We start from the raw sequence: 24,206 nt of genomic DNA on the forward strand, positions 1-24,206 counted from the left end.
GCACATGCAAAAACCCACAGAGTTTGATCCACAGTACACACAACAGGAACCACAGAGGAAGAGCCAACAAATCACAGAAAAAGTCAGATAACAAAATGCTAAAAGAGTTAAATCACATGTGAAGTCGAAGGCTTTCGTGGCTGGCATCCATAGTTTTTTTGTCGGTTTTTTGGACCATGTGGCCATATTCTAGAAGAGTTAGTTTCTGATCTTTCGCTGGCATCTGTGGTTGGCATCTTCAGAGAAATGCTAGCCACAGATGCTGGTGAGATGCCAGCCAGAGATGCTGCCGAAATGTCAAGAACTAACTCTTGTAGAACATGGCCACATAGCCCAAAAAACCCTCAAAAAAGCTAAATCACAATTTGACTGACGCTATGTGATGTAGCGTCACATCACTGGCTTACCAGATCTCTATGGTTGCCAAATCCCAAGGTTTGGTACTGAGTCTCCAATTTTCACAGCCGTGTCTAGGAGAAGTTGTTGTTGTTGTTGTGTGCCTTCAAGTCAATTCCAATTTATGGCAACCCTAAGGGGAGCCTATCTTGAGGTTTTATCGGGAAAAATTGTTCCGGGGAGGTTTGCCATTGCCTACCCCTGAGAGGCTGAGACTGAATGAGTTATCCAAGGTCACCCAGTGGGTTTCATGGCTGAACTGGGAATCGAACCCTGGTCAAACCACTAAGTCACGCTGCCTCTCCTATGTGGAAATTCTCCAGCTTTGCTGGGCTCGTCCCCCCAGGCAAGAGGAAAAGAATCTGTGCAAATCCCCAGCTCACCTGGGAGAGCAGTTCTTGTCGTTGTTGTTCTTGTTGTATGCGCTCTAGTTATTTCTGATTTATGGTGACCCTAAGGCAAAACTATCATAGGGCTTTCTTGGCAGAATTTGTTCAGTGTGTTTTTCCCTTTGCTTTCCTCTGAGGCTGAGAGAGTGTGACTTGTTCAAGGTCACCTAGTGAGTTTTCACGGCCGAACAGGGACTCAAACCCTGGACCCTACATCACGCTGGCTCTTGCTTGCTACCATTTGCAATCTGTTGCTCCAGACTCCTCAACTGGCCTATTTACTACTATTATTTTTTACTTAGGTTGCACCCGCACAACAACAACAAAACATTTTAGTGAAACTGTGCAGTTTCAGGGTTTATTACTGTTATTGTTTCCTACAACGCTGGATTTTCTGCCCAGTATTTGTTCAGGATTTTTTTGCCACTGCCTTCCTCACAGGGTACCATCCTGGATATTCCTGCAAAAACATGACAACGTGCCCAGATTTGCCCAAATTATGTCCAAAGGTGCCAGGGACCAGACCTCAACCTTGTTTGCCTTGCCACTAATTTACACGGCACACCGTCCATGAGTAAATCATAATTTTCACAAAGCCATTCTGAGATGCTTTCTCAATCCTGAAAGGGCTGCACCTATTTGAAAAAGGTTTAGAAAAAGATGGACAGCAAAGGGAGAAATGCAAGAAGATGAAAAGAAACTCTCTTTCCTTTAAGTCCCCTTACCTGCTCCAGAAAGGCAGTGTGGCGTAATGGGTTTGAATGTTGGGCTACAACTCTGGAGAACAGGGTTCGAATTCCTGCTTGGCCATGGAAACCCAGAGTGGAAATCCAGAGTATGACCCTGGGCACGTCACACTCTCTCAGCCTCAGAGGTAGGCACAGGCAACCCCGCTCTGAACAAATCCTGGCCAAGAAAAGCCCATGATAGCAGATCACTTTATGGTTGTCCTAAGTCAGCAGTGACTGGAAAGAACACAGCAACAACAGCCAACCTCCTAAAAAGCACTTTCTCTCTTTGACATCCTACTGAACATCAACACTCCCATTTCCCGCTCCTGCAAAAAAAATTCTATTCTTTAACCAAGAAGGAATCCGGGCCGTCCTGTCTACCCGTCTTGATCTGTGTACACTTTTTTAAAAAGGAAAAAGAGACAATCAGGACTAACCAGCCCTCATATCCACCTTGTGCTTTTGTGTCGTTCTGCAAGCCTGCTGGGATTGCCAAAGGTATGTATGCAATGCTTTGACCCTGGAAAGTTTGCAGAGCTTGTAAAATGGTATTCTGTTATCGGACTACATTTCCCAGAATGTCCAAACAGGCTGGCAGGGGCATTCTGGGTGGTGCAATTTAATATAAACACACACACGTACAGTCTGCCCTCTGCATCCTCGGATTCGTTATCCATGGATTCAAGCATCCACCGCTTGGAAATATTCCAATAAATACTGTTTAAATTCCTAAAAGCAGCATTTTATACAAGGGACATCATTTTAACCATTTCTGGTATTTTATACAAGGGACATAATTTTACTTCACAACTGCATTTAATGTGACTTGAGCAGCCACAGATTTTGGTATGGGGGGGCGGTACCAAAATGCCCAAACAAAATGCCCGAACATGCAGTTAAATACACACACACACACACACACACACACAGAGTCTGCCCTTTGTTTCCACAAATTCTTTATCCACAGATTCCAGCATCCACAGCTTGAAAATATTACAATCAATATAAATTCCAAAAAGCAAACTTTCTTTGTCATTTTATACAAGGGGCATCATTTTACAATTGTATTTGCATGTTTGAGCATCGACATGTTTTTGTATTGGGGGGGGATTGTCCCAGAATGCCCAAACAGGCTGGCAGGGGCATTCTGGATGGCACAGTTAAAACCAGGGACTCTGGAATGGAGCATATAAAGAAAGAGAGGGCCGTATAGACAGTCGGTCCTTTGTATCCATGGATTCTTTAACCATGGATTCAAACATCCACGACACACACACACACACACACACACACCAAAAAGCAAGCTTTGATTTTGCCATTTTATACAAGGGACATTTTGCTATGCCACTGTATTTAATGGGGCTTGGGTATCCACGGATTTTGGATACTCGGGGTCCTGGAACCAAAGCCCAGCGGATAACAAGGGCCCACTGTACAGAGCCAGACCACTGTCCTAACCAGAGACCCATGCTGTCTCTTAAATCGTGAGGACCACAGGCTGCATGGGTCCTTTCAGGAGGTCAGTGTGGACCCACAGTGTGGACCTCACAATATTTCCCCATTAATGGCGGACCAGAAAAAAGTACACACAAATATATGGCCAAGAGAGCCAGAGTGATGGAATGGATTGAGCAACGGACTAAGACTCTACAGAGCAGGGTCTGTTTCCCTGCTCAGCTATGGAAACCCATTGGGTGACCTTGGGGGAGTCACACATTCTCAGCCCCAGAAAACCCTATGAAAGGGTCGCCTTAGGGTTGCCTTAAGACAGAAATGACTTGAAGGCACATCACACCAAATATGATCAAACCACTGGATTTTAGCTACCCAAACAATGAATACACCAGTTTTGAATTGCCCCACAAAGCAATAAGGAGTGATATCACCTCCAATCACCCCAAATGGCTGACACTCCAGAATTCTGGGATTTTTAGTTTGCTGCGGCACCAGAGCTCTCTGAAAGAGAAGGCTGAAACTATTTCACAAAACTACAAATCCCACAGTTGCGTAGCATTAAGCCATGGCAGTTAAAGTGGTGTCAAAGTGCATCATTTCTGCAGCGCTGATTAACCCCAGAGTTTGAATCCCTGCTTGGCCATGAAAACCCACTGTGTGATCCTGGGCAAGCTGCACTCTCTCAGCCTCAGAGGAAGGCCATGGCAAACTCCTCAGTTAAACTAGTGTCAAACTGCATTAACTTTGAAGTATAGATGCAGCCTCACTCTCTGATATGCTAGAGGCTTGAGATCTCCCTCTAGGATCGAACTTACAACATTGTGGCTGCAATCCCAGCATTTAACCAATGCACCCTCTGAAGAAACTTGGCAAGAAAAATCCATGATAGGTTTGTATTAGGGTCCCCACAAGTCTGACACTACTTGAAGGCACACAACGACAACAAATACCTTTGAGTACCAGACTATCTGAGCCGAAAACAGAAGTGATGGGACATCACTTCTCATTGCATTGGATACGGCAGTGCCACCTGCAAAGGGATGTGATAAAATTGTCCCCCCATCCAGAAACATTTTATCTTTAATGGTGTGTGTGTGTGCATGTGTGATTGAAACAGAGAGAGAGGTGAGGTGTTTAGTTATGCTTGGATTCAGACCACCTTGGGAGAGCATCTGCTCTGCAAACCAGACACCAAGATCAAATATGGAGATTGCATAGAGTAAAGTTACGCCAGTGTTGCCATGCCATGCATGCATAATTGCTGGTCACACACAGGATTGCACCATTGTGTGCAAATGACTATACACTGCTATTGTACAATAGGCGATAGAGACTCCCTTCCAATTGAAGGTCAGACTTTTATTGGTATCTTGTTGTTGTTATTGTTATTGTTGTATGCCTTCAAGTCATTTCTGACTTATTGCGACCCTAAGGCAAACCTATCATGGGGTTTTCTTGGCAAGTTTCTTCAGAGGAGGTTTGCTATTGCCATCCTCTAAGGCTGAGAGCGTGTGACTTGCCCAGGTTCACTTAGTGGGTTTACATGGCTGAGACAAGATTTTGAACCCTGGTCTCCAGAGTCACAGTCCAACACTCAAACCACTACACCACACTGGCTCACAACTGGTGTCTTACAGATGCATAGGTTCCACTCTGGAGGCAGCCAGACGTTTTTGTCCAATGTAAAACGTCTGCATGGAAAGTCACAAAAGCGGAGTTGTGCATGTGGGTGCACACTCATTTGTGCATTTGTTCAAAAACACAAGCACATGCAACGAATAACTCTGCACGTGGAGAGTTATGCTATGCAACTCCAATGCTGGATCTTGGCCAAAGTGTGCCAGAGCATGCAATCAGACAACACCTTTAAAAAGGGCAACCACTTTATACAACTCTGCTTGGACCAATAATCAGGACACGACCTCTTCAAAAGCAACAGCTGGCAGTATAAGGACACTTACACTGGTGTGTATCATCAGCAGGATTCAAGTCCAAACGTCTCACTTTCAGGCTGCTGTTCATTAGCGACATTTGTAGGTCCAAGGTATGCATGCATATGTCGTCTTAGGGTTGTTGTGGAGGTTGGTTTCCTCCCTCTGCAACAACCAAGGCCCTTTGGGCTCACCATTTAGCCACTGGCGTCCTCTCCAAGCCATTCTGTGGCAGGATTGCAGAAGCGACTGGCTATGTTCCCGTAACCAGATGCAGAATGATTATTTAATCCACTGAGACCTCTGGATGACATTGACAGATCTCAGCTGACAATGGAGATTATCACAGGAGGTTATAAAACTGGAGAAAATGGAATGCTCCCATCATTAGAGCAAGATCGTGTGAAGATTTTCACATGATGTCGCGTTCATCCAGTGCTTCTCCCGTGACTAACCTGGAACTGTCCTGTAATTTCTTATTAACCAGGAGACCCCATTTTTTTTTTTTTTTTTTTTTTTTTTTTTTTTTAATAAATTTTTATTGAGTAAAACAAGAGGGAAAAAACACAAGAAGAAAAGAAAAAGAAAAAGACATGTACCGAAAAAAAACATACATTAAACACAATTAAAACACAATATACAATACCAACCACAAACAATTATATCTAACTAACACTTAACACCTGACACACACATGACTTCCTCTGCTGAGCAACGATTGCACCATAAACCTCTTTCCTAGTCTACACATACTCTTGTTCGCAGTTAACTATTGAATCAAGGAAACTTAATCAAACTACATCTCTACCTATCTGTTACCCCCCATCCAGTTACAGTGATGCGATATATTCTTACTAAATATAACTCTATATACTTCTTTAATGTCCTATCAAGGAGTGTCTTATAAATTTTTACATGAACTGCTTAGTAATTCTATCCTCTATAACATCTGCCCCACCTCATATCTATAAAGTATCATAAATTATCATATAAACATCCTTATTCATTCTATAACATCCATATATCACAGTATTTAGGTTTTAGTCTACAATTGCCATATATCTATTGGAGCTGTTTTCTTGTTTAATATAAGAGAACCAAGGAGCCCAGTCCCTCGAAGCCTTGGACGTAGTATCATTCTCCATATATGATGATAGTATATCCATTTCAAACATTTCAAACAATTTAAATTTCCATTCTTCTATGGAGGGTAGTTCTTCAGATCTCCAATATTTTGCATATAATGTTCTGGCTGCAACTATGGCAAAAAAAATCAATTTACCATATGATTTTTCCATCAATGGGTCTTCTATTATATTTAATGGATACATCATCGGGTCCGCACGAATATTGAACTTAAATATTTTCTTCATTTCTCCATGAATTTGTTTCCAATAATGTTGTGCCTTCTCACATCCCCACCAACTATGCAAGTACGTACCTAAGTTCTTTTGACACTTCCAACATGTACCCCTTGTTTCCTTATATATTTTTGAAATCTTATACGGTGTTAAGTACCATCTAAAAATTGATTTATAACAATTTTCTCTGATTTCAACATTTTTAGTGTACTTAATCCGTCTTTTCCATGTCAATTCCCATTGTTCCAACATTATATTCCTCTTTAGGTCTCTTGCCCACCTAATCATATACTCTTTAATGGTCTCATCTTCCAATTCAAATTTCAAAATCAAGTTATAGAATTTCGATATCATTTTTACTTTGGACCCTTCTTTAACCATCCTTTCTAACTCTGAAATAGCGGGAGCAATGCCTTGATCTTTCTGGTCTACTTTAAACCTTTCCCTTAACTGCCTATAAGAAAACCAATTTAAAGTGAAACCCTCATTACTAATCTCCTCCTCTGTTTTGAGTTTTCCTTGACCCACATCGTATATGTCTTTATATCTGATCCACCTGTCTTCACTGTAAACTTCCCGCTTTAAAAAAGCTTCAGCTGGGGAGGCCCACAAGGGTATCTTTGGGCACCATCTGTATCTATATCTCGACCACACTCGCAACAGAGTTTTCCGAACAAGATGGGTATTAAATTCTCTATCCACTTTAGCTTTCCCATAAAATAGATATGCATGGAAACCAAACTTTAACCCAAAGTTTTCCACAGCCAAATTCCTATCATTATCCAATTTAACCCAGTCAAACATCCAATCTAAAACAGATGCTTCAAAATACCACTTAAGATTAGGGAGGCTCAATCCTCCGTTCTCGGTCTTGTCTTGCATAACTTTCAATTTAACTCTGGGTCTTTTACCGTGCCAAATAAACTTTGATAAATCTTTATGCCAATCCTTGAAAATCGAGTCCTTCGCAATTATAGGGATATTTTGAAATAAAAACATCAACCTGGGGAGTACAGCCATCTTTACCGTTGCTATCTTACCAAGCCAAGAGACTTGTAAATGCTGCCATCTCTCCAAGTCCCTTTTAATTTCTTTCCAAACCTTTATGTAATTATTTTGATATAATTCCGTATTTTTCGTTGTCAGATTTATCCCTAAATACTTAACCTGTTTCTTTCTTTGAAATCCAGTTTTTTCCACCACTTTTGCCACATCTTTATCTGACATGTTCATAGTCAACATCACTGTTTTTCTCTGATTAACCCTATATCCTGAAATTTTGCCATAGTCTTTGAGGATTTTCATTAGATGGTCTGCACATTCCAATATATTATTTATAGTAAACACCACATCATCTGCATAAGCCCGTAATTTATAAGAATAGTTCTTAACCCTAACCCCCCCGATTAAAGTATCCTTCCTAATCTTATTCAAAAGTACTTCCAGAGTCAATATGAATAGTAAGGGGGCAAGAGGACAACCTTGTCTTACACCCTTACTAATTTTAAACATTTTCGTTCTTTCCCCGTTAATAGAAATAATCGCCTCCTGATTTTGATAAATTTTCATAATCCAATTTAAAAAAGTGTCACCTATCTCCATTTTTCTCAACACCGCAAATATGAAATCCCACCTAACATTATCGAACGCCTTCTCGGCGTCTAAGAATATCAAAGCCAATTCTTTATTAACATTTTTCTCATGTATTTCTATTAAATTTAGTAAATTTCTTATATTATCTCTAATCCTTCTATTTGGTAAAAACCCATTTTGATCCCCGTGTATCCAATCACTCAAGATTTTTTTTAATCTCTCTGCCAAAATTGCTGCCAAAAATTTATAGTCCGAATTTAAAAGAGAAATTGGTCTAAAATTTTTTGGTTCCAATATTTCTTTATTTTCTTTGGGAATTAAGATTATGTTGGCCTGATTCCATGTCTGCGGTGTTACTGCATGGATAATTTCATTCATTGTGTCCTTCAACGGGGTTCCTAATTCATTTGCAAACAATTTATAATATTCATTGGTAAAACCGTCTAAACCCGGAGATTTCCCTTTTTTTGATTTATGAATAGCCTCGAGTACTTCTTGCAACGTGATGGGGGTATTCAATAATTGTCTTTGCTCACTCGTCAATCTCTTAATATCGTACCTCTCAAGAAACTCTTCCAGCGGGAACCGGCTGTCTCCTTTCTCAGTGTACAATTCCGAAAAGTATCTAACCAATACTTTTTTAATTTGATTTTTTTCTGTCACTATTCTATCTCCATCCTTTACAGACACTATTGTTCTCTTACTTCTTTCTTTTTTCAGCCTATAGGCCAAGAGTTTACCAGGCTTGTTGGCTCCTTCCCAATATTTCGCTTTTACGAACTTCATCTTTTTTTCCATCTCTTCCACTAACAGGATTGAGATCTGTTTCTGTAGATATTTAATTTCGGTGATCGCTTCCTTATTTTTTGTATCCTCTTTCAAGATTTTCTCCCATTTCCCTAACTCTTCCGACAGTTTATTCAACTTTTCTTTCTTTCTCCTTGCCAATTCACAGGACTTTTGAATTAAACAACCCCTGATCACCGCTTTGGATGCATCCCATACTATATGCATCGGGGAGCCCTTATTGGAATTTTCCTTAAAATAATTTACAATTTGGCTACTAACATCAGATCTAACTTTATCATCTCTCAGAATATTTAAATTTAATCTCCAATAATACTCTCTAGAGCCAAATTCTAATTCCAAAATCACCGGGTTGTGGTCGGACCATACCTTGGGACAGATTTTGACCTTACTGATTTTTGTTGCCAAATGTTCAGAAATCCAAAACATATCGAGTCTCGACCAAGATTTATGCCTATTCGAATAAAAGGTAAAATCCTTTTTATCACCGTATTTCACTCTCCAGGGATCTCGTAGAACAGCCAATTCTATCAACTCAAAGAAATCTCTGGGAAGTTTCCCTTGAGATTTTTTCTTTTTTTTGTCTGACACTCTATCTAAATTGGGATCCACCACCCCATTCCAATCTCCCAACATGATTACCGTATCATAATTCAATGAAATTAACTTATCTTTTAATTTTTTATAAAATTTACTTTTGTTATTCAAGGGGCCATAAACTCCAACCAGAAGAATTTTTTGGGCGTTATATTCCAATTCTACAATGAGAAAATAGGCTTCCGGATCCGCATAGATGATTCTCACGCCATATTTAGACTTGACATATATTGCTACACCTCTCTTTTTAAATTTTGTGGCAGCAACACATTCTTGACCAAGCTTAATGCATCTAAGGTGCTTAACATCTCTTTCCCTTATTCTTGTTTCTTGAAGGCAACAAACATCTAGATTCAACTTTTGAAGGTAATGGTATATTTTTTTCCGTTTTTGAGGAGTATTCATACCTTGGACGTTCCAAGTACCAATTTTTAAAATATCCTGCAGACCCATAATGTATCTAGAAAATATAGCAGTCTACTAAAAATATATACTCACAGCAAACAGTATCAGTTATCAATTATCAAAGTATTCTTCAAGAAAAACTTCCTCGTCACCACCTCTCAATTCTTCAATCTCCACTGTTCCGCTTTGAATGTCCAGTTGATAGTCCAAATTACTTAACAAGTCAGAAGTCACCACCTCTAAGGCATCCACTTCCCCTTCCTCGAATACCTCATCTTCATCTTCTCTTCTGTTTAACATCAGGTCTATGTTCATTTTTGCGGCTGTGCCTGCTTCTTCCCTTCTATCCTGCTCTTCATCCACTCGATCCCCATCTCGATCCAAATTGAAGCCCTCCGGTTTATTCTGGTGCTTCTTCATGTCTGTAAACCTCCTTACGAAACCTCTTGCCTGCTCTGGAGACGTGATCCTCACTCTTTTTTTCTGAAACCAAAACGTTAGACCTTCCGGGATTTCCCACCTATATGGGATCTTTTCTTTTCGTAAAAGGGTGGTTAAACTTGTGTATTCTCTCCTTCTCCTCAATAATCTCGCCGGAATGTCTTTCAACACTTTCAAATCTTGTCCTTCTATTTGGAATGGTGATTCGTTATGTTTATTTAGAAATAGATCCCTTGTTTGTTTTCTAACAAAATGGAGGGCCACGTCTCTTGGCAGGCCCTTTTGTCTAGCAATCTGGGAGTTAATCCTAAAGAGTTTATCGATTTCAAATTGGAACGTGGTGACTTCTTTTTCCAAAAACTGTGCAATTTTTGGAACTAATTTCTCATACAAATCCTCATTCTTTTCCTCTAATAAACCTCTAATTTTCACTGCCTTTTCCCTCATCCTTTGCTCCCATAATGCTTTCTCATCCAGGTCTTGCTCTCTCCTACTCTCCAATTTACACAAGTCTTTCTCCATTTTTTCACTCTTAAATTCCAATATATCCACCCTTCTTTTGGTAACCTGCATTTCTGCCATCATCTTGTCCACTGTTTGATGGATCTCTTTCAAGTCCGCTCGGATCTCCTGTTTAATTTCCCTTTTGAAGTCATTCATCTGTTTTGTTATATTATTGGTTATATTTGCAGACATGGCCTCCATTTTCTCTAACAGAATTTGGGATATATCTATGTTTTTCCCTTTATCAACTGAGAGTCTTCTCTGTGTTTGAGATTGAGCAGCTGCCTTTTGTGTCTGGCTTCGAGTGTTTATCTTCTCCGCCTGCATCTTGGTAAGGGTCTTCCACCACTTCTCCAATCTCAATAGGGTCACAGAGCTTTACAGGTCACTCTCTTTCTTCCAAAGAAAACAATTCTCACCCCTATCACAATTGCCTTCCTATCCCCCCGACTAATTTGTAGTCCAGTAAATGGAAGCCTCCTTTATATGGGCTTCAAAATCCACACCAAGCAGTTATATCCAAGTCACCTCCCACCAACTCCAGCTCAAACACTGCAATTCAGACTCCTACCATAGTTTTACTTATCTTGTAAGCACTGTCCCTTCCACAGATGTCAAAGTCCTCCGTTCAGCTCATGCATCTGGTCCTATATCTCACTGGCAGTTCTTAAAGGTTCTATATTTATTTTCCCTCATTTATATCTCTATCATTCCCCACATTCAATAACACTTCCTGTTTTGTCCCCTTCAAACTGACGTCCACTCTAGGAATTCACTCCTCCACAGCGATGTTTCTCTATGGTCTCCTTTGTCACTTCCTGCTTCCTGTTACCTCTCTAGGCATCCACTTCAATCCAATCTAGGAAAGCAGTCCTCCACCGCGATGTTTCTCTATGGTCTTCTCTGTCACTTCCTGCTTCCTGTTTTCTCTCTAGGCATCCACTTCAGCCAGTCTAGGAAAACAGTCCTCCACCGCGATGTTTCTCTATGGTCTCCTCTGTCACTTCCTGCTTCCTGTTTCCTTTCTAGGCATCCACTTCTGCCAGTCTAGGAAAACAGTCCTCCACCGCGATGTTTCTCTATGGTCTTCTCTATCACTTCCTGCTTCCTGTTTTCACTCTAGGCATCCATTTCCTTCTCAGCTCTATGGCTGTGACGTTGGTGTTTCTCCTTCTGCTCCGCACCAGGCCTCTCCTCAACAATGCCTCCTCCTCCACCCCCACTCAGCACACCAACTCACTCACACAGTCCTCCTCCACAACTTCTCAGCTGCGCCTCAAGGCCATGGAAAGGTAGGAGATGATCTTCTTTAACCCTTACAGCCCCTGGGGAGGTGGGGAGGGTAATAGATAGAACTCTAAAAATACAAGGAGATGCCAACAGAAAAAAGGAAATATAGAAGTCAGGGGAGCAGTCCTTAATTTTACTACAGCAGAGCGTCCTTTAGCTTTCAAGAGCAAAGAATCTGCTCCTCTTTTAGTCCAGATTCAAACTCCGAAGTAGTTTATAATATAAATATATCGTCACAGGAACCAGAGTTGTATATTCCCACAATAACACAGATCAGGGTTATTGATTTTTCCTTGACGAAAAAGACACCCAGTTGTTATGCACGCAAACGCTGCTGCAGCTCCATCTTCATTTACAAGTTATAACAACATAAAAATTAAAATTGGTGGCGCCCCTGTGCGAAGTAAACTCCGCTACTAGTCATGCGGCCGTGGATTGCTCACCGGTCCCTGCTGCACCTTATGGACTCGGCTCAGGAATCTCTCCTCTCCTCTCCTCTCTCCCTGAGTCGAACGTGCTTTCGCAGCCTTGGGGTGTAGCTCCTGGACCTCCGTCGAGCCCCCTCTGAACCTCCCTATTCCCAGGAGGTATTTTCTGAGCACCAGAACCCTGGAACCCAGATCTCTCCACACGCTAGTGGGTACACACCTCAGAGAACCTCTGAGATGTGACTCTTCAGGGCACCATAACCAACCGGAAGCTCCAGGAGACCCCATGAATGATTTGCCAATAGCGCCTCATCTGTGCTATTGTGAAGGCACAGAAGCGAATAACGATGCATTCAGACTATCAGGAGTGCTATTGGGAAGCTTTTTCCAGACTGCACTTTGGCACAGGCAATTCACTCTCATTGGTAGGATTGTCTTCGGAGTAGATATCTGTCTTATTTTAAGGTATAGGACACTATTTTATTTGAACTGAATATATATCACGTTGTTAAAGGTAGAAATGTTATTTTGCTCTGTTTGGGATGGAACCATATTTTTTGGACATGCACAGTAGCCTGATAATGATGCATGTGCAAAACATCCAAACACGATATACTAACAATACAGCAACGTGGTTAGTGACTGCATTTTTGTATCTTTTTTTATTTCATTGTTATAACGTGATTGTGCAGAACTATAGATCACTATAGCACTATGCTTATCTTCCAATAGCGTGATTGTTGTGGAACTGGCCCTAGTGTGATAATCTCCAATGTCATCATCTGTTTCTGGCTACAGGGACATAGCCAGATAGTTCTCTGATCCACCACAACCCACCCACAATGCTCTTCATCCAACCACTGAATGGCTGGAGGAGTGCTACGCTGACCAAATAATGCGTCAAAGAAGAAAGGAGAGGAGAGTTATAGCATAGTTCCACCTGCAAACTTTTACACTGCACTTTGTCATACAGGATCTCAACCTCAGTTTCCAGCTGAGAAATGGTAAAACAGCAAAGCTTTTGTATCTACTGCTTGGGACAAATGTAAGGTACTACACTTAGGCAGTAAAAGTGAAATGCAGTTATAGGATGAGAGATATCAGGCTTGACAACAGTACGTGTGAAAGGGATCTAGGAGTCCTATGCTGTTTGCCTTCAAGTTGTTTCCAACTTATAGCGACCCTAAGGCTTTAGGGTTTTCTTGGCAGGTTCCTTCAGATGGGGTTTGCCATTGCCATCTGCTGAAGCTGAGAGAGTGTGACTTGCCCAAGGTCACCTGGTGGGTTTATCTAGCTGAGCTAGGATTTGAACACTGGTCTCCAGAGTTGTACATCAACGCTCAAACCACACATCCATGCTGGCTCCCTCCCTCTCTCTCTCTCTCTCTCTCTAGGAGTCCTAGTAGACCACAAGTTGAACATGAGTCAACAGTGTGATGCGGCAGCTAAAAAAGCCAATGTGATTTTAAGCTGCGTCAATAAGAGTATAGTGTCTAGATTGAGGGAGGTAGTAGTACGACTCAATTCAGCTTTGGTCAGACCTCCCATTGAATACTGTGTCCATTCAAACGGATATTGAGAAGTTGGAGCATGTCCAGAGGAGGGCAACCAAAATGGTGAAAGGTCTGGAAACCACAAAGCCCTCTGAGGTGCGGCTCACAGAGCTGGCTATGTTTAGCCTGGAGAAGGGAAGGTTGGGGGAGGGGTAATAGCCCTGTTTAAATATTTGACAGGATGGTCATTTTGAAGATGGAGCAACCTTGTTTTCTGCAGCTCCAAAAAATAGGACTCAGAGCAATGTATTTAAACTACAGGAAAATAAATTCCACTTAAAGATTAGGAAGAACTTCTTGATGGTAAGAGCTGTTCACCAATGGAAGACACTGCCTTGGAGGATGGTGGAGTCTCCTTCTTTGGGGTTTTTCAAACAGAGGCTGGAAAGGCCATCTGTCAGGAGTGCTTTGCTTATGTATTGTTCCATTGGGCAGAGGGCTCGAGTGGATAGCTCTTAGGGTACCTTCCCAACGCTAGGATTCTATAATTCTATTCTATGGATAAAGATACAGATTCAAAGCAAGGGAGCCTCGTTCGTCCAGTCAGTTTTAAAAGAGGGGTTACTCTCAGTACATAGAGTGCCTAACCTTTTTGCTTCTGCATCACCCCACCTCACCTACCAATTGCTTTGCAAAAGAGCAGAACCACACATGCCAGTCCCGGATGGATGGGTGGGTGGGGCGACTCGGCGCCACTGGGCACTCAAATGATTATACAGTATCTGTTTCTATCTTCACTCCATTCTAGGCATCTTGCCAATATCTAGAGACCAGAACAATCGATTTATAAATTCACTTACAATCAAAACTGAAAGAACAAAACCAAAAGCAAGCTATTAGCAGCTGGCGTAGCAAAGTGGCACATCAGTCGGGATGTGCCAGGTTCGAATCTAGCCTCCATTAGGAGGCTGCGGGCAAGCCCTCACTCTCTCTACCCTCAACCCCCTCACCCCTAGATTAATAAGAGACAAATAATATTTACCTCCCTCACTCTCTCTACCCTCAACCCCCTCACCCCCAGATTAATAAGAGACAAATAATATTTACCTCCCTAAAGGGTGGACAAGGTGCAGGCCTTGAAGCCCCCAGACCCATTATCTTACGTGGACAAGTTATTGTACAAAACTGCTTCATGTTAATGCAGATGAAGTGCCTGGAATATTCTGAATATTTTATAAATGCTTTATAAATGCTGAATTTTATTCCCAAGGAACTCATGGCTTTGTGGTGGGGTCCTTAGCCCTACCAGTTTCCCCTGACTTACCTCTCCGGGGGAAAAGAGGGATAAGTTGCCCCTTTTGCAAGTTTTCAAGAGAAGCAATTCATTTTTTAAAGAGGACCCTTGGACTTTTTAGCATAAAGGTACGCGGCCCCCCTTTTTTTTCAAAACCAGAAATGGACTTCCAGTTTTCCCCTGCGAAACTGCAAAATTGCAGTCCATGTGGCCCCTGGAGGGACCTTGGGGTGGAAAATTGGCCCAACCTAGTTTCCTACCCCTGATTTAGTCCTAGAATTAAGCATCCTACTCTCAGCCTCAGGGGAAGGCAATGGCAAACCTCCTCTAAACAAATCTTGCCAAGAAAAACCCACAATAGGCTCCACATAAGTCAGAAAGGACTTAAAGGCACACAACAACAACAACAACAACAACAACAACAAACCACCACTGTGTGAGAGCCAGCATGATGTAGAAGTTTTAGTGTTGGACTACAACCGTGAAGAGCAGGGTTCACATCCCCATTCAAACATGGAAACCCAGTGACTGACCTTAGAATCACAGAGTTGGAAGAGACCACAAGGGCCATCCAGTCCAACCCCCTGCCATGCAGGAAATCTCAATCAAAGCATCCCCAACAGATAGCCATCCTGCCACTGATTAAAGACCTCCAAAGAAGGAGACCTCCAGAGGAGACTTTAGGCATGTCATAGTCTCTCTGCCGCACAGAATGACAACGGCAAACCCCCTCTGAAGAAAATTGCCAAGAAAACCCCTTAGAGTAGCCATAACAGTAATAAATTGAAGGTGCATAACAACAACAACAACAAACCACCATTGTGCATGCAAGACTTAGATGGTATCCCCTCCAACTCTATGAGCCTGAATGTCCACCTCTGGGGGCTGTTTTAGCACTGGATTCTTGCATTGCAGGAGTTGGATTAGATGTTTTTGGTATCCCCTCCAACTCTATAAGCTTATGACTCTCTGCAATCCTCAGACCAGCAGGATCTCCCCAGTGATGGAAGGTGAGTGAATGCTTGGCAATGACTTTGGACTTGCTGCCCACTAAAAGAAAGAGTTGCCATAAAATGAATGTCAGGTATTCCCCTGAAAAAAGTCACCTGGCACCTCTGGCATGTAGGAACCACCCAGAGCATCACTCCTTTCCCCTTTGCCAGGACCCCCCTCACCAGATCCTGACCAAGCAGAGCCAAAGCCTTCTCTGGCTCCACCACCACACCATCCATCATCCCCACTGCTGTGCAGCCATACTGACCCTCTGGCCTGGCACGTCCAGTAAGTCCGGCCTGGGAGCCTGAGTCACGGTGGCCCTGAGCCTGTCCAACACCACCTTCTCCTCTTCTTCCTCCTCCTCTCCACTGGCCAGTCGCTGATAATCCGATTTCTCCCCCATGGTGCTCACGGAGGGCTGGGAAATCCAGAAAATGGGGGGGGCCTTGCTTTACAGAGGCAAAGGCTGCCGCAATACTAGAGTAGGCCAAATGAGCTAATGGTCCATCAGCTCTCACCTGGGAGTGGTGTCCAAGGGGAGCATCTCTATCCCAGCAGTGAGTGAGTCTGACCTTTCCCTATCCTTCCCCTGCCAGAGGTCAGTGACAAGACAATCCTTCTCAGACAGAATCCTCTGGGTCATCTCCATCCCTTCCTCCTGCTCCTGCATCCCGTCGCCATGGCGAGGAGGAGATGGCAGGCCTCTGGCCAAAGGATGCTGCAAGAGAGATGCTCTCTCGGCAGCAGCCAGGGAGAGAGCGCACGTCCGATGTGTGGTGGAGGAGAGCCAGTGGCGCTTTCCCAGGAAAGAGGAAAGCAGGCAGGAAGGCAGAGGTGAGAAAAATCACAATGCTACCCCCCAGCGGTCCAGAATGCAGGAGTCAGATGAGGAGAAGGAGAGAAAGAGCAGGGGTGGGAACAGTGGGAACCTGAGGCAGCCGGGAAGAGAGAGACATCCAGGGGTACAGCAAAGCCAATTAACAGCCAAAATCCACCAAACAGGGATACCTTTACTGGACCAACCTAGGGTTGCCATCATTCTCTTCCACAAAACTGGGACAAAAGTATGCAAGACAGGACTGAGGCAGTACATATACAGTATATCTTTTAAAATTGCCTATAAAAAACCCCACATCTGATAGTCCTGGTGAGGAATCTGTACTCAGGACAAGAGGCTACTGTCAGAACAGAAGACAGAGAAACAGAATGGTTCCCAATTGGCAAAGGGGTCAGGCAAGGCTGCATCCTTTCACCCTATCTGTACAAATTGTATGCAGAACATATTATAAGAAAAGCAGACTTGGACACAGAAGAAGGAGGAGTGAAAATTGGGGGAAGGAATATCAACAATGTAAGATATGCAGATGACACCATAGTTCTAGCAGAAAACCTCAAAGTCCTGGAAGAACTACTAAGAAAGATCCAGGAAGAAACTGCAAAAGCAGGCCTATTGCTGAACATGAAGCAAACAAAAATAATCACAATGGAGAATCTTGACAAATTCAACGTAGACAACGAAGAAATAGAAGTGGTAAAAGAGTTCTCATACCTGGGATCAAACATTAATAGAAATGGGAACTGCAGATGGATCGACTTGAGGGCAGTTATAACAACAACAACAATAAAAAGGCCCCCCACCACCACTTTTTGATATTGAATATGGTCAGCCCCCTATATCCATGGATTCAACCAGCCATGGCTTCAAAGTATTCCAAGAATACACACTCCAAAAAACAAACCTTGATTTTGCTATTTTACAGAAGGGACACCATTTGACTATGCAAGTCTATCTAATGGGACTCAAGCATCCACAGATTTGGGTAGCCAAGAGGGACCTGGATCCAAACCCCAGTGAATACCCCAAGGTCCCACTGTATTTTAGTTATTGTTTATATATTGCAATCAATTTACATTCCAGGATTTGTATTTTGTTGCTTCAAACAGCCAAGCTGGCAGGGATATTTTTCAAACCCTTCAATCTGGGATTTTTCTGGTTTTCTGGGACAAATGGCCTAGGCCAACCAAATTGCCCAATACACATATTGCAAGCTTCTGAAGTTCCACTGGCTTCTTCATCAGGCAAAGGTGTTAAACCACAGAACAGTAATACCTTCATTGGGCTGACCAAAATGCAGAGTACTGGCTTCTTCATCAGGCATCATTTTGCTGTTTTTGTTCTCAGTGTTCAGATAGTATGGAGGGGTATTTCTTGCAGACTGACGTCTACTCCTTCTAGCCATGTGGCTACTGGTAGATTCTCAAAGTCCAGGATATTTAACATCCATTTGCAATAGAAAAAGAACAAAAAGAGCAAAATGCAGGCCTATGACTAACATCTTCAATTTTCCGCCTCCTATATAGTTTTAACACCTTGCCTGATGAAGAAGCGCGAGGAGCTTTGAAAGCTTGCAACATGTCTATTGTGCATTTTGGTTGGCGCAATAAAGGTATCCCTATTTTGTAGATTTTTGATGTTATAGGAAGAGGGAAGGCAGGGATGGAACCGATCCAAAGCAGAGAGAATTGTTGTCAATTTCTGATTTATGGAGACTATAACGCAAAAGCTATCATGGGGATTTCTTGTCAAGTTCCTTCAGAGGATGGTTGCCATTATCATCCTCTGAGGCTGAAAGAATGTGACTTGCCTAAGGTCACCCAGTAGAGTTATATGTCCGAGCCAGAATTCGAACCAGAGTCCCAGTTCAATGCTCAAGCCACACAAAGGGCAATGGAGCATAGATGCTCAACAATGTGGCCGGGGCATGGGGAAAAACAATTTCTAAAACACATGCTCTCAGCCTCTGAACAAATCTTGCCAAGAAAACCCTTCCGACTTATGGCAAACCTATCATGGAGTTTTCTTGGCAAGATTTGTAACTTGAAAGCACACAATGTATAACTTGAAGGTTTTCTTAGCAATTTGTAACTTGAAGGCACAACAGCAGCAACAACAACAATGTATGGTTGTGGAAGCTGGACAGTGAGGAAAACGGATAAGAAGAAAATCAACTTCTTTGAGATGTAGTGCTGGAGGAGAGTTTTACAAAAGACAAGGCAATGGGTCCAAGAGCAAATGAAGCCTGAACTCTCCCTACAAGCTAAGATGACCAAACCAAGGCTGTCGTACTTTGGCTACATCATGAGGCATCAGGACTCGCTAGAAAATACAGTAATGCTTGGGAAGGTGGAAGACAGTGAGAAAAGAGGAAAAACACACTGCAGATCGATAGACGCAATCAAGGAAGCCACAGCTCTGAGTTTGCAAGACCTGAGCAGGGTTGTTGAGGATAGGGGGACTTGGGGGGTCTCTCATTCATATGGTTGTCTATAAATACGATTTGGAGGCACACAACAACAAGAGAGGGTTATAATGGCAGAGTGTGAAAGAACCGCCAGAGCATGTGCAAAAAGGTGTCATTGTTTTTGGACTGCATCTCACAGAATCGTAGAGTTGGAAGAGATCCCAAGGACCATCCAGTCCAACCCCCTTCCACCATGCAGGAACTCAGAATCAAATCATCCCTGACAGATGGGCATCCAGACTCTGTTTAAAGACCTCCAAAGAAGGAGACTCCACCAAGCTCCAAGGGAGTGTGTTCCATTGTTGAACAACTCTTACTGTCAGGACGTTCCTCCTAATGTGGATGTAGAATCTCTTTTCCTGTAGTTTGCATTCATTGTTCTGGGTCCTATTCTCTGGAGCAGCAGAAAACAAGCTTGCTCCATCCTCAATGTGACATCCCTTCAAATATTTCCCATCATTGTTCCGAAGAGGTTTGTCATCATTGCCTTCCTCTGTGGCTGAGAGACTATAATGATAGAACATGAAAGAGACCCCAGAGCATGTGCAGAAAGGTGCCATTGTTGCTGGACTGCATCTTGTATCATTGTCCAGAAGAGGTTTGCCACCACTCCCTTCCTCTGCAGCTGAGAGGAGTATAATGGTAGAACATGAGCAGGTGCAGAAAGGTGCCATTGTTAGACAGCATCTCCCATCATTGTTCAGAAGAGGTTTGCCACTATTGCTTTCCTCTGTGGCTAAGAGGGCTATAATAGTAGAACATGAAAGACATGCCAGAGCATGTGTAGAAAGCTCCCAGACCACAGACTACTATACGAGAAGACTCGGCTAACCGAGACGGAGCAAAGCGAGAAAAGCCCTGCAGCACGAAACACGTGAAGGCGAACCCCACCTCCGCACGTCCGTCACTGCACCGGTACGACAGGAATCCAGGCCGCGCGCCAGGGCCATGGTGGGCGGAAGTGACGGAGAGGCGGGTGGGCGAGATGCCAGCCTAAGTCTCCCAAGCCCTGGAGGAAACAACTCAGAGGAGTGTGCAGATGAATAAGCAGGAAATCAACTCCAGGGTGCGGCGGAGGAGGCTGCTGAGAAATTCTGCTGTCTGTGGGAAGGAAAATCGTAGATTCCTAGAGCTGGAAGGGATCCCAAGGGTCATCCAATCTAACCCCATTTTGCCATGCAGGAACTCACAATCAAAGTCCTCCCAACTGAGAGCCATCCAGCCTCCACTTAAAAACCTCCAAAGGGGGAGACCCAACCACACTCCAGCATTAGATCGCTCAGATTTTAATTTTTTAAAACTTTATTATTTACATAGTACATAGTACAAATTATATGACCCATAAATCATAGTATGTATTTTCCACTTTCCCTACCTCCCACAAACAGACACTCAGAGGAAATACATTTCATTTAAATTAATCATTTCTGGAGATATGGAAAATATCATTCATTGTATTTTTTACTTCTTCATATCCCATTTTACCTTCTACTTCTTAATCATAATTTCCCATTTATCTCTCAATGATTCTTTATTGCTTTCTCTAACATAGTTAAGTCTTCTTTCCATAAGGAAATCAAATAATATATGTATCGTATATACTCAACTATAAGTCAACCAATATATAAGTCGAGGGCAAGTTTTGGGGCTAAAATTATGGATTTTGATTTGACCTGTGGGCAAGTCGAGGGTAAACTTTAGTTGCATGTAATCAAAGATGTAAAGGACGAAGTAAAGAAAAATAATGCCAAGGAATTTACAACATTCCAGTAGGCATAACTATTTGTGTACATACTAAAGGTTGGATGCATGAGAGAGTAGAAGGGGGTCAGTGCTTCAAGGATAGATTAAACTCTTGCCTTTCACTATATGTGTGTGTGTGTGTGTGTGTGCATATTAAAATACAGTACTTACATTGACCCATGGTCAATTTTTTAACATAAATTTCTAGTCTTATACTGTACATGAGTATATACAGTAATCTCTTATATATTTAAATGAATAAGACTGGTTCCAATTAGATTTCTTTTCCCATCTAAAAGTAATCACTTCATGGGCGGCTTTTAAAATTTGTTTTGTTACATATCTTTGATTACTATTCAATCTTAATTCCCCTAAATGAAGGGGTCATTCACACTTACTTTTTTGAATGAAGAGATTCGCATCTCCACACCAATACAGAATGGATTCAGAATTGGTTCAGTGTTCTCACTAGGTTTACTGCAACTGAATCTCTTCATGCCATTTTAACCCTGTTGTCATTCACATTTGCCACCGTATCGATTTAAAATGGCGGCACCTCCATTTCCAAGAATGATGCGCAATCTGAATTGATTTGGTAGCGTACTCACACTTCCAAAGATGCAAATCATTGTGTCTCTTAAAAAAAGAACTGCTAAGAGATCTGATGCCAAATACACCATTTTAACTGAGCTTTTCGGCTGCCCCACTACAAAGTGCATCAGTTGTGGTCGGACGAGTGTGAACATGACGGAAATAAGCCAAGAGTTAAACCATTTTCTTTGCTTAATTGTATCCCTATCCCTATTATTATATTCACCTGTTCCTTAACTTCTGTCCAAAATTCTTCAACGAATGAGCATTTCCACCACATATGTATAGAAATCCCCTTCGCTCCAGATCCACGCCAACATTTTGATTGGAATTTCCCATTTGTAAATGCTAACTGATGTAGCGCCCTGTGCCATTTTCCAATCATTTTCATTTGTTGTTCTTTTACATTTGTATTGAATGTACAATAATTCCTCTGAATGAGGAATAAATGTCAGACTGGGGTGGGGGGAACCTTCTTTTTTTTGCACTACAAATCCCAAAATCATTCTCTCATATATATATATATATATATATATATATATATATGAACAAATTGCGCTATCTGGAGAGCACTGTTAGAATCCCAGCTCAACCATAGAAATCCACTGGGTGACTTTGGTCAAGCCACACTCTCTCAGCCTCAGAGGATGGCAAAAGCAACCCCCCTCTGAACAAATCTTGCTAAGAAAACCAGGTGATAGTGTTGCCTTTGAGTCGCCATATGTCAGAAACGACTTGAAGGCATACAACAAAAACAACAGGAAATCAAATTTATTTTCACATTTTTAGGGTTCATACAGTTAAGAGTTAGTGACTTCTAGGATATTACAACTAGTACCCACTCTTTTTTTAGGGTTCAACCAGGGATGGGGAAGGTGGTCCCACAGAGTTCTGCTCAGTTCTGATGCCACAAGAAACTACAATTCCCAAAATTTTATAGCTTTGAGCCATGGCAGTTAAAACAGTGTCAAAACCAGATTATTTCTGCAGTGCGGATGAAGTTTTAAAGTCTAAAAACTGGATATAGCCCAGTAATCCCTTTTGTGTGCCCATTAGCTGAACCCTTTGGAAACCCATCTGATGGTTTGTGAGTTGCCAGGAAGGGAATCTGTTGTCATTTGAGTGCAGCTGTGTGTGGGAAGTGGAAGTTTTCATTTCACAAAAACGGGCGGCAGAGGAGAGATTTTGTAATATGCTTACATGCCGGGGCGGCCGGTGCTTTCCGTGTCATTGGGGCCGTGAATCCGCTCTGGGTTTAATTGCAGACTTTTAAGGAACTAACCAAGGTTCTGAACCCTGGCCTTAAAATAGGTTCAGACGGTTGGAGAGCTCCTGTAAAACCTGGGAATAAAAACTACTGCAGATTCTATCTATAGATGAAATAAGGTGCTGGAGAAGTGTTGTATGGGTCCCATGGATTGTTTAAAAAACAGGCGTAGGGGTTTGAGCAATGGACTACAACTCTGGAGAGCAGGTTTCGATTCCCCGCTCGGCCATGAAACCCACTGAGTGACCTACAGAATCCTGTGATTTGTAGTTTTGTGATGCACCCATACATTTTGGCAGAGAAGGCTAAAGGACTTGCAAAACTACCAATCCCAGGGTTCCACAGGAGGAAGCTACAGCACTTAAAGTGGTATGAAACCTATGGCATCATCCTATGTGGTTACGCATGGTGTCTACCTCTACTAACCTCCTCCCATAACATACCCTTCAGAATTCTTAATAATGTGGGGGTTTTTTTGTACAGTTGGCCCCCCATATCCACTGATTCTTTATCCACGGATTTAACCATCCACTGCTTGAAAATATTCCATATATATATATATATATATATATATTCCAAAGAGCAAACTTTGATTTTGCCATTTTATATAAGGGACACCATTTTACTACGCCGTTGTATTTAATGGGACTTGAGCATCCATGGAATTTGGTATCCATGGTAGGTCTGAAACCAAACCAAGTGGATACCAGGGACCCAAAGTAGGGGTTAAAGTGAACATTTGGTAAGATGTTGTGATGTTTTTAAAGAAAATGTTAAAGGAATGTTTTTTTTCAATTTTTTAAAAATTTAAATTTAAATTTAAAACAAACAGGTCTCTCCTTTTGCCTCTCCATTCGCACCATCCCTTCAGCATTTTAAGGGGATGCAGGTGAAAACCACATCCCATTTCTGCCTAAAGCCAGATGTTTGGAGAGCAGCGGTGCCATCCCTTTTAGGGTCTCACTCAATGCATTCACACCCCTTGCACTCCCCTAGTGACACTGCTGGTGCCACCTCTACCCAAACATCCAAAAACAGCTTGGGAATGCCCCCCAAAGCAACCAAGAGTAATGTGAAATCATTTCCAATCATCCCAAATGGCTGTCACTCCAGAGGATGGGCAACATTCTGGTCTTTAGAGCATGCCCATCCCTGGGCATTTCTTGACGCATGGCACTTCTCCAGGGCTATG

The 24,206-nt window shown here is 42.4% G+C and overlaps 1 protein-coding gene across 7 annotated transcripts in view; it reads right to left on the reverse strand.

Annotated features, from left to right (window-relative positions):
* The window catches only part of TNK2 (tyrosine kinase non receptor 2), a 211,953-nt gene that overhangs the window by 126,550 nt on the left and 61,197 nt on the right, over nt 1-24,206 (reverse strand). For 2 of the 7 annotated variants that reach the window (XM_089508645.1, XM_089508644.1), the window contains exon 1: nt 16,377-16,532. The exons of 4 other annotated variants lie outside the window; for them this stretch is intronic. In XM_089508645.1, the coding sequence (XP_089364771.1) occupies nt 16,377-16,514 (138 nt within the window). In that variant the 5' untranslated portion in view covers nt 16,515-16,532. Of the gene's footprint in view, nt 1-16,376; nt 16,533-16,629; nt 16,639-24,206 lie in introns of those variants that run through there. One more of the 7 variants, XM_089508652.1, reaches the window with a different exon arrangement.

Source organism: Sceloporus occidentalis, unplaced genomic scaffold (assembly GCF_023333645.1).
Source record: "Sceloporus occidentalis isolate IW3139 unplaced genomic scaffold, rSceOcc1.0.p SCAF_2, whole genome shotgun sequence".
NCBI lineage: Eukaryota > Metazoa > Chordata > Lepidosauria > Squamata > Phrynosomatidae > Sceloporus > Sceloporus occidentalis.